This window comes from Oncorhynchus masou, chromosome 18, assembly GCF_036934945.1.
Source record: "Oncorhynchus masou masou isolate Uvic2021 chromosome 18, UVic_Omas_1.1, whole genome shotgun sequence".
Taxonomy (NCBI): Eukaryota; Metazoa; Chordata; class Actinopteri; order Salmoniformes; family Salmonidae; genus Oncorhynchus; species Oncorhynchus masou.
In genome coordinates this window covers 72,749,378-72,767,616 of record NC_088229.1, presented here as the reverse complement: position 1 = coordinate 72,767,616, position 18,239 = coordinate 72,749,378, and the positions used below count along the sequence as shown (strand labels likewise).

At 52.3% G+C, this 18,239-nt stretch overlaps 1 protein-coding gene across 1 annotated transcript in view; it reads left to right on the top strand.

The window, feature by feature from the left end:
* mcu (mitochondrial calcium uniporter) overlaps positions 1-17,154 on the top strand; it is a 139,854-nt gene extending 122,700 nt beyond the window's left edge. The window contains exons 5-9 of the mRNA XM_064924432.1: positions 920-1,024; positions 3,778-3,938; positions 6,471-6,674; positions 7,413-7,529; positions 14,120-17,154. Of these exons, the coding sequence (XP_064780504.1) occupies positions 920-1,024; positions 3,778-3,938; positions 6,471-6,674; positions 7,413-7,529; positions 14,120-14,203 (671 nt within the window). The 3' untranslated portion in view covers positions 14,204-17,154. The remainder of the gene's footprint in view (positions 1-919; positions 1,025-3,777; positions 3,939-6,470; positions 6,675-7,412; positions 7,530-14,119) is intronic.
* Positions 17,155-18,239: the final 1,085 nt, after the last annotated feature.

The window sequence follows — 18,239 nt, the reverse complement described above, 5'->3', positions numbered from 1 at the left end:
TACCATATACCCTATTTAGTGGTCAGGAGTAGTGCACTCTATATGGAATAGGGTGCCGTTCAGGACGAAGCCTGTCTCCTTTGCCGACGGTGCTCATTATCCTCTAACAAGTGGTGCAAATGTCTTCACTCTGAGGCTGTGATATCCGACCTGCCTCCCAAATGGCACCCTATTCCCTAATTAGTGCACTACTACCGATAGGGATCTGATCAAAAGTAGTGCACTGCCTAGGGAATAGGAATCAATTTGGGACACAGGCACGATCTCCATTAGAAGGTCTCATAGCCTATTCTACATTCACATAGCTCCCTATTTCAACCCTTATAGTGCACAACCTCTGACCAGAGCCCTATTGTCCCTGGTTAAACGTAGTGCACTATGTAGGGAATAGGGTGCCAGATGGGAGACTAGCCAGAGAAATAGGCTAAATGTTACTGCCATGAAATGATGAGGATGTGAAGTGTGTTTCAAGTAGCAGAGTGTGGTCTCATGACTGATATCCCTTTGTTTCTGTCTCTCTCCCTCTCTCTTTGTCTCTTTCCATTCTCCCTCTTTTCTTTTCTCCCCTCTCCCCTCTCCTCCCTCCCTCCCTCTCCCCCCTCCCTCCCTCTCCCCTCCCTCCCTCTCCCCTCCCTCCCTCACTCCCTCTCCCCCCCCCCCTCTCCCCTCTCTCCCCTCCCTCCCTCCCTCCCCTCCCTCCCCTCCCTCCCCTCTCCCCCCTCCCCTCTCCCTCCTCCCTCCCCTCTCCCCCTCCCTCCCTTCCTCCCTCCCCTCTCTCCCCTCTCCCCTCCCTCCCCCCTCTCGCCTCCCTCCCTCCCTCTCCCCTCTCCCCTCCCTCTCTCCCCTCCCTCCCTCTCTCCCCTCCCTCTCCCCTCTCGCTCCCTCTCCCCTCCCCTCTCCCCTCCCTCCCTCCCTCCAGATGGGGCGAGGGTAGCCTCTTCTACAGGGATAGACATCCTGCTGTTGGATGACTTCAACCTGGTCATCAACGACGTTACGCACCTGGTTCGACCGCCACGGAGAGGTGAGATTGACCAGGGGTCAGGAGATGAAAACACATTTATTTTGTACTTCATACTTTTAAGAGGTGAAAGTAGGCGTCTGTCTGTCTGTCTGTCTGTCTGTCTGTCTGTCTGTCTGTCTGTGTCTTGTCTGTCTGTCTGTCTGTCTGTCTGTCTGTCTGTGTCTTGTCTGTCTGTCTGTCTGTCTGTCTCTCTGTGTCTTGTCTTGTCTGTCTGTCAGTCTGTCTGTCTGTCTGTCTGTCTGTCTGTCTGTCTGTCTCTCTGTGTCTTGTCTTGTCTGTCTGTCTGTCTGTCTGTCTCTCTGTGTCTTGTCTGTCTGTCTGTCTGTCTGTCTGTCTGTCTTTCTGTGTCTTGTCTTGTCTGTCTTTCATAGACTTAGATAAACAATGTCTGCCTTCCCTTTTTTAGTTTTGACACCACAGAGATGTAAAGACATCACAAAGTTGTATCCGTCCCAGTGGGGTGTCTGTGAACACACGGGCAGCGCCATTGAGGCCATCTCCATTTTGAAGTAGTTAATTCTCTTCTTCTACTACTTCTATGAGTTGGTAAACAAACTGAAAGGGTGTATACTCAACAAGATATGACTTCATGTCCCGAAGTCCTTGGATAAACCCAACATTCTGGGATCAATGTGTTAAATGCAGATGCACAAAAACAAACTCCACGGTTAAGTTTGGCCGTTAATTGCGATGGCTTGCTAAGTCGTTGTGGACAGATGGCAGTGGTATGGAACGCAGGTTCAATCTCAGTGTGTAGTATTTGTTGTTCCCTAGTGGGCAGTTTATTTTTATTTTATTTTACTAGGAAAGTCAGTTAAGAACAAATTCTTATTTTCAATGACGGCCTAGGAACAGTGGGTTTACTGCCTGTTCAGGGGCAGAACGACAGATTTGTACCTTGTCAGCTCGGGGATTTGAACTTGCAACCTTTTGGTTACTAGTCCAACGCTCTAACCACTAGGCTACCCTGCCGCCCCAGTATCACCCCGGTATCTCTGTCTTGAGGACATGCACAATCGTTAAATTTCGCAATGGATCTGAAGTGATTCATCTGGCACACCACCACCAACAGTGTGTTGTTTTCACACGTATAAAACCCAGGTTGGTCGCCACCAGCAGTGTGTTGTTTTCACACGTATAAAACCCAGGTTGGTCGCCACCAGCAGTGTGTTGTTTTCACACGTATAAAACCCAGGTTGGTCGCCACCAGCAGTTATGGAATGTTTACCCATAAGAATAATTCATGGACGGATGACCTGGATGCCCTTATGAGATCCTTAATTAAACCATAGGAAGTTCCAGCCAGTTGACTACTTTAAAATGGTGAGAGTCCTCAATGGCACTGCCCATGCTAGAACAGGCTTTTGGGCACTAGAGTTCTCTATCACTCTCTATGCTGTGTGTGTGTGTGTGTGTGTGTGTGTGTGTGTGTCCTGTGTGGTAACATAGAAAAGATACTTGCACAGTTATATTTTCTATAAACATCTGATGTTTTTTCTTCCACAAATGAGAAATGGTGTGTTAACATGTCCACCCTCCTTTACCCTCTGACCTCTTTGAGGAGGCGGAGTCTGTCTGTCTGTGTATCTACCTCCTGACACTCTGTGTGTCTCTGTAGATCAGCTAGCCAATGAGGAGGCAGAAGCCTCTGTCTGTCTGTCTGTCTGTCTGTCTGTCTGTCTGTCTGTCTGTCTGTCTGTCTGTCTGTGTTTTTACCTCCTAACCCTCTGTGTGTCTCTGTAGATCTGCTAGCCAATGAGGAGGCAGAATCCTCTGTCTGTCTTTCTGTCTGTCTGTCTGTGTTTTTACCTCCTAACCCTCTGTGTGTCTCTGTAGATCTGCTAGCCAATGAGGAGGCAGAATCCTCTGTCTGTCTGTGTCTGTCAGTCTGTCTGTCTGTCTTCACCTCCTAACCCTCTGTGTGTCTCTGTAGATCTGCTAGCCAATGAGGAAGCAGAAGCCTCTGTCTGACTGTCTACCTGTCTGCCTGTCTGTCTGTGTCTGTCTGTCTTCACCTCCTGACCCTTTGTGTGTCTGTCTGTCTGTGTCTGTCTGTCTTCACCTCCTGACCCTCTGTCTGTCTGTCTGTGTCTGTCTGTCTTCACCTCCTGACCCTCTGTGTGTCTGTCTTCACCTCCTGACCCGTTGTGTGTCTCTGTAGATCTGCCAGCCAATGAGGAGGCAGAAGCCTCTGTCTGCCTGTCTGTCTCTGTCTGCCTGTCTGTCTGTCTGTCTGTCTTCACCTCCTGACCCTTTGTGTGTCTGTCTGTCTGTCTGTGTCTGTCTGTCTTCACCTCCTGACCCTTTGTGTGTCTGTCTGTCTGTGTCTGTCTGTCTTCACCTCCTGACACTCTGTCTGTCTCTGTAGATCTCCTAGCCAATGAGGAGGCAGAGCCTGTCCTTCTGTCTGTTTCTACCTTCTAACCCTCTGTGTGTGTCTTTTTGATCTCCTAGCCAATGACGAGGCAGAGCCTGTCCTTCTGTCTGTTTCTACCTTCTAACCCTCTGTGTGTGTCTTTTAGATCTCTTAGCCAATGACGAGGCAGAGCCTGTCCTTCTGTCTGTTTCTACCTTCTAACCCTCTGTGTGTGTCTTTTAGATCTCCTAGCCAATGACGAGGCAGAGCCTGTCCTTCTGTCTGTTTCTACCTTCTAACCCTCTGTGTGTGTCTTTTAGATCTCCTAGCCAATGACGAGGCAGAGCCTGTCCTTCTGTCTGTTTCTACCTTCTAACCCTCTGTGTGTGTCTTTTAGATCTCCTAGCCAATGACGAGGCAGAGCGTCTGAACGATGTTAAGTTCCTGGTTCAGCAGCTCTACACCACCATGCGTATAGAAGAGCATCAGCTTAGTAAAGAGAAGGAACTGGTGGTCAGACTAGAGGACCTCAACTCACAGCTACGTCCTCTAGAGAAGGTACGGGACACACACAGTCACTTATTGGCATTAAGTACATTTGTAAATATCACTTTTTTTCCTGTCTTCTGATGGACATGAATTACTGTGTTTAGATTCACTTTATGGTTAATGTTTAGGGGGATAGAGAACGGCATGGTTAATGTTTAGCATGGGGGGGGTAGAGAACGGCATGGTTAATGTTTAGGGGGTAGAGAACTGCATGGTTAATGTTTAGCATGGGGGATAGAGAACGGCATGGTTAATGTTTAGGGGGATAGAGAACGGCATGGTTAATGTTTAGCATGGGGGGTAGAGAACGGCATGGTTAATGTTTAGCATGGGGGGTAGAGAACGGCATGGTTAATGTTTAGGGGGGGGTAGAGAACTGCATGGTTAATGTTTAGCATGGGGGGTAGAGAACTGCATGGTTAATGTTTAGGGGGGTAGAGAACTGCATGGTTAATGTTTAGCATGGGGGGATAGAGAACTGCATGGTTAATGTTTAGGGGGGTAGAGAACTGCATGGTTAATGTTTAGCATGGGGGGTAGAGAACTGCATGGTTAATATTTAGCATGGGGGGGGTAGAGAACTGCATGGTTAATATTTAGCATGGGGGGTAGAGAACTGCATGGTTAATGTTTAGTATGGGGGGTAGAGAACTGCATGGTTAATGTTTAGTATGGGGGGTAGAGAACTGCATGGTTAATGTTTAGCATGGGGGGTAGAGAACTGCATGGTTAATATTTAGCATGGGGGGGTAGAGAACTGCATGGTTAATGTTTAGGGGGGTAGAGAACTGCATGGTTAATGTTTAGCATGGGGGGGTAGAGAACTGCATGGTTAATATTTAGCATGGGGGTAGAGAACTGCATGGTTAATATTTAGCATGGGGGGTAGAGAACTGCATGGTTAATATTTAGCATGGGGGTAGAGAACTGCATGGTTAATGTTTAGGGGGGTAGAGAACTGCATGGTTAATATTTAGCATGGGGGGGTAGAGAACTGCATGGTTAATATTTAGCATGGGGGTAGAGAACTGCATGGTTAATGTTTAGGGGGTAGAGAACTGCATGGTTAATATTTAGCATGGGGGGTAGAGAACTGCATGGTTAATGTTTAGCATGGGGGGTAGAGAACTGCATGGTTAATGTTTAGGGGGGTAGAGAACTGCATGGTTAATGTTTAGCATGGGGGGTAGAGAACTGCATGGTTAATATTTAGCATGGGGGGTAGAGAACTGCATGGTTAATGTTTAGCATGGGGGTAGAGAACTGCATGGTTAATGTTTAGCATGGGGGGGGGGTAGAGAACTGCATGGTTAATGTTTAGCATGGGGGGGTAGAGAACTGCATGGTTAATGTTTAGCATGGGGGGGTAGAGAACTGCATGGTTAATGTTTAGCATGGGGGGGTAGAGAACTGCATGGTTAATGTTTAGCATGGGGGGTAGAGAACTGCATGGTTAATATTTAGCATGGGGGGTAGAGAACTGCATGGTTAATGTTTAGCATGGGGGTAGAGAACTGCATGGTTAATGTTTAGCATGGGGGGGTAGAGAACTGCATGGTTAATGTTTAGCATGGGGGGGTAGAGAACTGCATGGTTAATGTTTAGCATGGGGGGGGAGATAGTAAAGGCTCAATACAACTGTATTCAGCAGTTTACACCCAACGGAAGGATGGACACAAGCCAGCACATTTGGAGAGTTCATTCACAAATCAATGGATGGTTGTGATGGTAGTGTGACTGTAATGAGTGATAAGATGTGTGACGGTGTAGTGAGTGATAAGATGTGTGACGGTGTAGTGAGTGATAAGATGTGTAACGGGGTAGTGAGTGATAAGATGTGTGACGGGGTAGTGAGTGATAAGATGTGTGACGGTAGTGAGTGATAAGATGTGTGACGGGGTAGTGAGTGATAAGATGTGTGACGGGGTAGTGAGTGATAAGATGTGTGACGGTGTAGTGAGTGATAAGATGTGTGACGGTGTAGTGAGTGATAAGATGTGTGACGGGGTATTGAGTGATAAGATGTGTGACGGTGTAGTGAGTGATAAGATGTGTGACGGTGTAGTGAGTGATAAGATGTGTGACGGGGTATTGAGTGATAAGATGTGTGACGGTGTATTGAGTGATAAGATGTGTGACGGTAGTGAGTGATAAGATGTGTGACGGTAGTGAGTGATAAGATGTGTGACGGTAGTGAGTGCGTTATACATATCTCTTAGCTGATGCTTTTATCCAAAGCAACTTTTTTTTACTCTTTATGCGATGCGCAATGCAGAGAACACCAGAAGAATTATCATTAATTACCATAGTGAATTACTGTAATGTTTTTTTTGTGTCAATTAATCCCATAATGGATGGGTTTACCAATTGGCGATTTGACACGGGGGGGAAGAGAAATGTCCGTCATTCACACATGTTTTACAAATGTGTGGTCCCGGGAATCAAACCCGCTTTCCTGGTGTTGCAAGGACTACGCTCTAACAACTGAGTCGGTGTTCCTTTTTATGACTGATGGCTGTCTCTGATTGGCTGTTTGCCCAGGTGAGGGAGGAGCTGAGTCGTAAGGCGGAGCGTCGTACCACCTGGGTGCTGTGGGGGGGCATGGCCTACATGGCAACACAGTTTGGGATCCTGGCGCGTCTCACCTGGTGGGAGTACTCCTGGGACATCATGGAGCCTGTCACCTACTTCATTACCTACGCTACCGCCATGGCTATGTACTCCTACTACGTACTCACACGCCAGGTAACACACACACACACACACACACACACACACACACACACACACACACACCCTCTATAGCACATATCAAATCCAAGCCTTTTACAGGGCCAGACTGTGTTGAGACTAAGCACTAGTCTTTTTGTATTCTAGTAGCGTTTTTGGAGCAGGTTCATTCATGTTTGGTTCATTCGCGTTTGGCTCATTCGCATTTGGTTCATTCGCGTTTGGTTCATTCGCGTTTGGTTCATTCGCGTTTGGTTCATTCGCGTTTGGTTCATTCGCGTTTGGTTCATTCGCGTTTGGTTCATTCGCGTTTGGCTCATTCGCGTTTGGTTCATTTGCGTTTGGCTCATTCGCGTTTGGCTCATTCGCGTTTGGTTCATTCGCGTTTGCCTCATTCGCGTTTGGTTCATTCGCGTTTGGCTCATTCGCGTTTGGTTCATTCGCGTTTGGTTCATTCGCGTTTGGCTCATTCGCGTTTGGCTCATTCGCGTTTGGCTCATTCGCGTTTGGCTCATTCGCGTTTGGCTCATTCGCGTTTGGCTCATTCGCGTTTGGCTCATTCGCGTTTGGTTCATTCAAATTTGATTCATTCACGTTTGGTTCATTCACGTTTGGTTCATTCACGGATGTGTCCTCCTTTTCCTGTTGGGCGACAGTATGTATACAGTATATTCCTTCGTAGAAGTTGTAGCATTCTGGAGTAGGTGTATTTGTGTGTTGTGTTATTGTGACAGAATGTCCCCCGTTCTGTAGGAGTACATCTACCCAGACGCCAGGGATAGACAGTACCTGCTGTTCTTCCACAAGGGGGTGAAGAGACAACGCTTTGACATCTATAAGTACAACGAGCTGAAGGACTCTATTGCTGAGGTAGGTACTAACCCCGACACGGACACCAACTCAAACACTAACCACGACCGCGACACCAACTCCAACACTAACCCCGACACGGACACCAACTCAAACACTAACCACGACCGCGACACCAACTCAAACACTAACCACGACCGCGACACCAACTCAAACACTAACCCCGACACTAACCCTAACCCCGACACTAGCCCCATCCCCGACACTAGCCCCATCGCCGACACTAACCCCATCCCCGACACTAACCCCATCCCCGACACTAACCCCGACACTAACCCCATCCCCGACACTAACCCCGACACTAACCCCATCCCCGACACTAACCCCGACACTAACCCCATCCCGACACTAACCCCGACACTAACCCCATCCCCGACACTAACCCCATCCCCGACACTAACCCCATCCCCGACACTAGCCCCATCCCCGACACTAACCCCGACACTAGCCCCATCCCCGACACTAGCCCCATCGCCGACACTAACCCCATCCCCGACACTAACCCCATCCCCGACACTAACCCCGACACTAACCCCATCCCCGACACTAACCCCGACACTAACCCCATCCCGACACTAACCCCGACACTAACCCCATCCCCGACACTAACCCCATCCCCGACACTAACCCCATCCCCGACACTAGCCCCATCCCCGACACTAACCCCGACACTAGCCCCATCCCCGACACTAGCCCCATCCCCGACACTAACCCCATCCCCGACACTAGCCCCATCCCCGACACCAACCCCATCCCCGACACTAACCCCGACACTAACCCCATCCCCGACACTAGCCCCATCCCCGACACTAGGCCCATCCCCGACACTAACCCCATCCCCGACACTAACCCCGACACTAACCCCATCCCCGACACTAGCCCCATCCCCGACACTAGGCCCATCCCCGACACTAACCCCATCCCCGACACTAACCCCATCCCCGACACTAACCCCGACACTAGCCCCATCCCCGACACTAGCCCCATCCCCGACACTAACCCCATCCCCGACACTAACCCCGACACTAACCCCATCCCCGACACTAGCCCCATCCCCGACACCAACCCCATCCCCGACACTAACCCCGACACTAACCCCATCCCCGACACTAACCCCATCCCGACACTAACCCCATCCCCGACACCAACCCCATCCCCGACACTAACCCCGACACTAACCCCATCCCCGACACTAACCCCATCCCGACACTAACCCCGACACTAACCCCATCCCCGACACTAACCCCGACACTAACCCCATCCCCGACACTAACCCCATCCCCGACACTAGCCCCATCCACGACACCAACCCCATCCCCGACATTAACCCCGACACTAACCCCATCCCCGACACTAGCCCCATCCCCGACACTAACCCCATCCCCGACACTAACCCCGACACTAACCCCATCCCCGACACTAACCCCATCCCCGACACTAATCCCGACACCAACCCCATCCCCGACACTAATCCCGACATTAACACCATCTCCGACACTAGCCCCATCCCCGACACTAACCCCATCCCCGACACTAATCCCGACACCAACCCCATCCCCGACACTAACCCCATCCCCGACACCAACCCCATCCCCGACACTAGCCCCATCCCCGACACTAACCCCATCCCCGACACCAACCCCATCCCCGACACTAACCCCATCCCCGACACTAACCCCATCCCCGACACTAACCCCATCCCCGACACTAACCCCAACACTAACCCCATCCCCGACACTAACCCCATCCCCGACACTAACCCCATCCCCGACACTAACCCCATCCCCGACACTAGCCCCATCCCCGACACTAGCCCCATCCCCGACACTAGCCCCATCCCCGACACAAGCCCCAACACTAGCCCCGTCCCCGACACTAACCCCATCCCCGACACTAGCCCCAACCCCGACACTAGCCCCAACCCCGACACTAGCCCCAACCCCGACACTAACCCCAACACTAGCCCCATCCCCGACACTAGCCCCATCCCCGACACTAGCCCCAACACTAACCCCATCCCCGACACTAACCCCATCCCCGACACTAGCCCCGACACTAGCCCCATCCCCGACACTATCCCCATCCCCGACACTAGCCCCATCCCCGACACTAGCCCCATCCCCGACACTAACCCCATCCCCGACACTAACCCCATCCCCGACACTAACCCCATCCCCGACACTAACCCCATCCCCGACACTAACCCCATCCCCGACACTAGCCCCAACACTAACCCCATCCCCGACACTAACCCCATCCCCGACACTAGCCCCGACACTAGCCCCATCCCCGACACTAGCCCCATCCCCGACACTAGCCCCATCCCCGACACTAGCCCCATCCCCGACACTAACCCCATCCCCGACACTAGCCCCATCCCCGACACTAACCCCATCCCCGACACTAACCCCATCCCCGACACTAACCCCGACACTAACCCCATCCCCGACACTAGCCCCAACACTAACCCCATCCCCGACACTAACCCCAACCCCGACACTAGCCCCATCCCCGACACTAACCCCAACCCCGACACTAGCCCCATCCCCGACACTAGCCCCATCCCCGACACTAGCCCCATCCCCGACACTAACCCCAACCCCGACACTAACCCCAACCCCGACACTAACCCCATCCCCGACACTAACCCCATCCCCGACACTAACCCCATCCCCGACACTAACCCCATCCCCGACACTAACCCCATCCCCGACACTAACCCCGACACTAACCCCATCCCCGACACTAGCCCCATCCCCGACTAACCTCATCTCATCCCCAACACTAGCCCCATCCCCGACACTAGCCCCATTCCCGACACTAGCCCCATTCCCGACACTAGCCCCATCCCCGACTAACCTCATCCCCGACACTAACCCCATCCCCGACACTAACCCTAACCCCGACACTAACCCCATCCCCGACACTAGCCCCATCCCCGACACTAACCCCAACCCCGACACTAACCCCAACCCCGACACTAACCCCATCCCCGACACTAACCCCATCCCCGACACTAACCCCATCCCCGACACTAACCCCATCCCCGACACTAACCCCATCCCCGACACTAACCCCAACACTAACCCCATCCCCGACACTAACCCCATCCCCGACACTAACCCCATCCCCGACACTAACCCCATCCCCGACACTAGCCCCATCCCCGACACTAGCCCCATCCCCGACACTAGCCCCATCCCCGACACAAGCCCCAACACTAGCCCCGTCCCCGACACTAACCCCATCCCCGACACTAGCCCCAACCCCGACACTAGCCCCAACCCCGACACTAGCCCCAACCCCGACACTAACCCCAACACTAGCCCCATCCCCGACACTAACCCCATCCCCGACACTAACCCCATCCCCGACACTAACCCCATCCCCGACACTAGCCCCAACACTAACCCCATCCCCGACACTAACCCCATCCCCGACACTAGCCCCGACACTAGCCCCATCCCCGACACTAGCCCCATCCCCGACACTAGCCCCATCCCCGACACTAGCCCCATCCCCGACACTAACCCCATCCCCGACACTAGCCCCATCCCCGACACTAACCCCATCCCCGACACTAACCCCATCCCCGACACTAACCCCGACACTAACCCCATCCCCGACACTAGCCCCAACACTAACCCCATCCCCGACACTAACCCCAACCCCGACACTAGCCCCATCCCCGACACTAGCCCCATCCCCGACACTAGCCCCATCCCCGACACTAGCCCCATCCCCGACACTAGCCCCATCCCCGACACTAACCCCAACCCCGACACTAACCCCAACCCCGACACTAACCCCATCCCCGACACTAACCCCATCCCCGACACTAACCCCATCCCCGACACTAACCCCATCCCCGACACTAACCCCATCCCCGACACTAACCCCGACACTAACCCCATCCCCGACACTAGCCCCATCCCCGACTAACCTCATCTCATCCCCAACACTAGCCCCATCCCCGACACTAGCCCCATTCCCGACACTAGCCCCATTCCCGACACTAGCCCCATCCCCGACTAACCTCATCCCCGACACTAACCCCATCCCCGACACTAACCCTAACCCCGACACTAACCCCATCCCCGACACTAACCCCATCCCCGACACTAACCCCATCCCCGACACTAACCCCATCCCCGACACTAGGCCCATCCCCGACACTAGGCCCATCCCCGACACTAGGCCCATCCCCGACACTAGCCCCATCCCCGACACTAACCCCATCCCCGACACTAACCCCATCCCCGACACTAACCCCATCCCCGACACTAACCCCATCCCCGACACTAGCCCCAACACTAGCCCCATCCCCGACACTAGCCCCATCCCCGACACTAGCCCCATCCCCGACACTAGCCCCATCCCCGACACTAGCCCCATCCCCGACACTAACCTCATCCCCGACACTAACCCCATCCCCGACACTAGCCCCATCCCTGACACTAGCCCCATCCCCGACACTAACCCCATCCCCGACACTAACCCCATCCCCGACACTAACCCCATCCCCGACACTAGCCCCAACCCCGACACTAGCCCCATCCCCGACACTTGCCCCATCCCCGACACTTGCCCCATCCCCGACACTAACCCCAACCCCGACACTAACCCCATCCCCGACACTAACCCCATCCCCGACACTAACCCCATCCCCGACACTAACCCCATCCCCGACATTAACCCCGACACTAACCCCATCCCCGACACTAGCCCCATCCCCGACACTAACCCCGACACTAACCCCGACACTAACCCCGACACTAACCCCGACACTAACCCCATCTCCGACACTAACCCCATCCCCGACACCAACCCCATCCCCGACACTAACCCCATCCCCGACACCAACCCCATCCCCGACACTAGCCCCATCCCCGACACTAACCCCGACACTAACCCCATCCCCGACACTAACCCCATCCCCGACACTAACCCCATCCCCGACACTAGCCCCATCCCCGACACTAACCCCGACACTAACCCCGACACTAACCCCGACACTAACCCCGACACTAACCCCATCTCCGACACTAACCCCATCCCCGACACCAACCCCATCCCCGACACTAACCCCATCCCCGACACCAACCCCATCCCCGACACTAGCCCCATCCCCGACACTAACCCCGACACTAACCCCATCCCCGACACTAACCCCAACCCCGACACTAACCCCATCCCGACACTAACCCCATCCCCGACACTAACCCCATCCCCGACACTAACCCCATCCCCGACACTAACCCCAACCCCGACACTAACCCCATCCCCGACACTAACCCCATCCCCGACACTAACCCCAACCCCGACACTAACCCCAACCCCGACACTAGCCCCATCCCCGACACTAACCCCAACCCCGACACTAGCCCCATCCCCGACACTAGCCCCAACCCCGACACTAACCCTAACCCCGACACTAACCCCATCCCCGACACTAACCCCAACACTAGCCCCATCCCCGACACTAGCCCCATCCCCGACACTAGCCCCATCCCCGACACTAACCCCGACACTAACCCCGACACTAACCCCATCCCGACACTAACCCCATCCCCGACACTAACCCCAACCCCGACACTAACCCCATCCCCGACACTAACCCCATCCCCGACACTAACCCCGACACTAACCCCGACACTAACCCCAACCCCGACACTAGCCCCATCCCCCCGACACTAGCCCCATCCCCGACACTAACCCCAACCCCGACACTAACCCCAACCCCGACACTAACCCCATCCCCGACACTAACCCCATCCCGACACTAACCCAACCCCGACACTAACCCCAACCCCGACACTAACCCCATCCCCGACACTAACCCCATCCCCGACACTAACCCCAACCCCGACACTAACCCCAACCCCGACACTAACCCCAACCCCGACACTAGCCCCATCCCCGACACTAACCCCAACCCCGACACTAGCCCGTCCCGACACTAACCCCAACCCCGACACTATCCCCATCCCCGACACTAACCCCAACCCCGACACTAGCCCCATCCCCGACACTAGCCCCATCCCCGACACCAGCCCCATTCCCGACACTAACCCCGACACTAACCCCAACCCCGACATTATCCCCGACACCAACCCCATCCCCGACACTAACCCTAACCCCGAAACTAACCCCATCCCCGACACTAACCCCAACCCCGACACTAGCCCCATCCCCGACACTAACCCCAACCCCGACACTAACCCTAACCCCGACACTAACCCCATCCCCGACACTAACCCCATCCCCGACACTAGCCCCATCCCCGACACTAACCCCAACCCGACACTAACCACGACACTAACCACGACACTAGCCCCAACCCCGACATTATCCCCGACACCAACCCCATCCCCGACACCAACCCTATGTAGGCAGGAACAGATGCAGGTTGGCATGCAAGCACACAGACACACAGGCATTAACACACATGAACACACATTAACACACATTAACATGCCTTCATAAAATGTACCCTTTCATGGTTTTATAATCTGGATTGAAACGTTATGACAAAAATGAGCAATTGTAGAAGGAATTCACACATTTCTCATATTATTCACCCCCCCCAGGTGGAGTTAGATCTGAAACGCCTGAGGGACCCCCTCCAGCTCCAACTCCCTGTCCAGCAACTCACCGCCGCCAGCAAAGATTGATGGGAAGAGTGATGTCCTCCTCTGCTTTCTTCATCTATCCCTCCACTCCTCCATCCTTCCTTTCCTTACCCTCCTCCATCCCTCCTTTCCTTACCCTCCTCTCCTCATCCATCCCTTCTTTCCTTATCCTCCTCCATCCCTCCTTTCCTTATCCTCTTCCCCTCCTCCATCCCTCCTTGCCTTATCCTCCTCCATCCCTCCTTGCCTTATCCTCCTCCATCCCTCCTTGCCTTACCCTCCTCCATCCCTCCTTTCCTTACCCTCCTCCATCCCTCCTTTCCTTACCCTCCTCCATCCCTCCTTTCCTTACCCTCCTCCCTCCCTCCTTTCCCTCCTCCCTCCCTCCTTTCCTTACCCTCCTCCTCCATCCCTCCTTTCCTTATCCTCCTCTCTCCATCCGTCCACCTTTACTCCTCTTTGTTAAAAAACCCTTCCCCCCTTTCCTTACCCTCCTCCCTCCCTCCTTTCCCTCCTCCATCCCCCCTTTCCTTACCCTCCTCCCTCCCTCCTTTCCCTCCTCCATCCCTCCTTTCCTTACCCTCCTCTCTCCATCCGTCCACCTTTACTCCTCTTTGTTAACAAACCCTTCCCTCCTTTCCTTACCCTCCTCCTCCATCCCCCCTTTCCTTACCCTCCTCCCTCCCTCCTTACCCTCCTCCCTCCCTCCTTTCCCTCCTCCATCCCTCCTTTCCTTACCCTCCTCTCTCCATCCGTCCACCTTTACTCCTCTTTGTTAACAAACCCTTCCCTTTAGCGATCGACCGTGGGAGTTTTTCTTTTTCTTTTTTCTCTCCTTTTTTAATTTCTCTGACTTGAAAACTCAAATTATAAAGTAAAAATCATCTGTAGAGGAGGTTTAGAAAGAACAGAAACTGAATCAAATTGTGTCTGGGGGTGGAGATTATGATGAAACTGGGTGCTATGGATATGCAACAGGACTTCAGCACAGCCTGCAGGAAGCTCTAGGGGACGTACAGGAAGTGGCACGCGGCAGTGTGAGGAGATACAGCGGAGGTGGAGGGGACGGGGGCAGACAAATGGACACGTCTATAAGTGTGTGTGGTGATATCCCGGGACTCCAACCCCAAGCCACTTAACAGTTGCTATATCTATGTGTTAGCTAGGCCCACAGTGCAGCATTCAAACACACACATCACTCCTGTGGGGCCTCGGGACGTCTGTGTTCTATGAATATCCTCTAGCTGGGAACCTCTTGCTCCACCCCCTTGACCTTTAACCTCAGCCCTCTGACCTCTGCATGCACGGAGGACATGGCTGTGATTGGACAAGGGTTCCTGTGACCCCTCTAGGTGACCGTGAACGTTGACCTTGGCCCGACCCCTCTTGTCTCGTCTGATTGGCTGTGGCCAACCCTGCCCCGCCTGTAACCAGTTCCCGCCCTCTCTGCCTGACGGACAGCTACCCACAGAGCATATTGCTATGACGACAAGGACCTTTTATCAGGCGCCTTTCAGATTGTCACAGCCTTTACAGGAAGTGGATAGACGGAGTTGAGGTCAGGTGACCACACCTCACTTCCTATTCCTGTTGTTGACTTCCTATCGACTTCCTGTTTCCTGTAACATGCTGCGCCGGGATTGGAGGATAGTACTTCCGATAACAACATCACTGTGTGTTCCAGTATTCCCAGATGTTTTATTTTAGAAGCTATATTTGTTATGAGAAACAATATACTAAAAATATACAATCAATCCCAATGAAGATAGAGGAGGTTTAGATCATTCAGTGGGGGGAGGAGCTCTCTCTTTAACATCCTATATCAGTAATATAGTTGATATACCATATCTGTATCTCTTCAGTAATGTCTCAACCATACAGGACCCCCGTATCAATAGGTTTTCCCCACTTCTTCTCTCACACACTGTTATCATTGTACAATATAACCCACCAAGGCTTCATAGACAAACACCCATCATCCACAAACAGAGTTCTGAGAAGGATTTCTGGCCGAGAGATTCTGCCTGCCGCTCTCATATCCTACAATTCCTTCCAACTACACTATAACTCATATCAGCCAAGAGAACATTGTAGAACCCTCACAAACAGCTGTGATGTACCCCTGTAGAACCCTCACAAACAGCTGTGATGTACCCCTGTAGAACCCTCACAAACAGCTGTGGCCCGACTGTGTACCATTTCTGAATATGCTCACCTCTTTACACCAACCTAATTGTGAGGATGTAAAGAAAGAGACATATTAATATTGTGTGTGTGTGTGTGTGTGTGTGTGTGTGTGTGTGTGTGTGTGTGTGTGTGTGTGTGTGTGTGTGTGTGTGTGTGTGTGTGTGTGTGTGTGTGTGTGTGTGTGTGTGTGTGTGTGTGTGTGTGTGTGTGAGAGACAGTCAGACGCAGACAGGCATGCTGTAGATTGCAGGTTGTTCAATGATGAGTCTTCTTCGTCTGTATGTGAGGTTTTGTAGGACATCATTTAAGCCAAGGAACATATAGAGGATCATAAAACAGAGATCTCTCTCTCACACACACACACACACACACACACACACACATAATACTGATGCATTGTTGCTGCAAAAGAAAAGCAAATTTCCAAAATAAACCATTTCTCGTGAAAAATAGGAAATAGACTTAACTTTTACAGGGAATGTCTCAGATCCGACGTGCATGTTTTTCCCCCCATTGTGACGAGATCAAATAAGTATAATTGATTTGTTCTTTAAAACATTTTTTTTTTAGCTTGTTCTGAATTGGTCTTGGCTTCAGGCAGCAACACAACGCATATTTCAATGACATGATATCAATGGTTCACATGTGAACGGAACATGTCCAAATTATGAACAATTTTACTTCTGGGTTTTGTAAAAGGTCACCCTCTATATGACCTATGACCGACTTAACCATTCGATCGGCTCAATCAATCAATAACCTGTCATTAAAAACCGGAGCTGCAAACACAGCTAAAGAAGTATAAACTATATGTGCTTGTGGTTCATTCACACAAACAGGGCTGTTCCGTCCAAAGTTCTCTCCTCCCACTGTTCCTAGTAGCTGTTCCAAGTAACTGCCCCCCTACCCCCCCTCCCCCTGGCAGACAGAGAACACGGATGCTACAGGATGGTAGAATCAGTGGAATACACACGTTAATGTGTAGTAGGAGCATTATTGACGTTGTTGTTGTTGTTGTTGTTACTCTCGATACAAACGATCAAACCCTGGTTAACGTTCTGCTGGTTGATAAAAAAAGCCATATCTATGTTGTTACGTCAGTTGTGGGGATTGGCTTGGGGGGGGGGTAATTGGAGGGGGTAGATCTCTTCTGTTAATTGGAGGGGGTAGATATATTCTGTTAATTGGAGGGGGTAGATATATTCTGTTAATTGGAGGGGGTAGATATATTCTGTTAATTGGAGGGGGTAGATATATTCTGTTAATTGGAGGGGGTAGGCCTCTTCTGTTAATTGGAGGGGGTAGGCCTCTTCTGTTAATTGGAGGGGGTAGATATATTCTGTTAATTGGAGGGGGTAGATATATTCTGTTAATTGGAGGGGGTAGATATATTCTGTTAATTGGAGGGGGTAGATATATTCTGTTAATTGGAGGGGGTAGATATATTCTGTTAATTGGAGGGGGTAGGCCTCTTCTGTTAATTGGAGGGGGTAGGCCTCTTCTGTTAATTGGAGGGGGTTGGCCTCTTCTGTTAATTGGAGGGGGTAGGCCTCTTCTGTTAATTGGAGGGGGTTGGCCTCTTCTGTTAATTGGAGGGGGTAGGCCTCTTCTGTTAATTGGAGGGGGTAGGCCTCTTCTGTTAATTGGAGGGGGTAGGCCTCTTCTGTTAATTGGAGGGGTTGGCCTCTTCTGTTAATTGGAGGGGGTTGGCCTCTTCTGTTAATTGGAGGGGTAGGCCTCTTCTGTTAATTGGAGGGGGTAGGCCTCTTCTGTTAAGGATTGGGGTAGGCCTCTTCTGTTAATTGGAGGGGGTAGGCCTCTTCTGTTAATTGGAGGGGGTAGGCCTCTTCTGTTAATTGGAGGTAGGCCTCTTCTGTTAATTGGAGGGGGT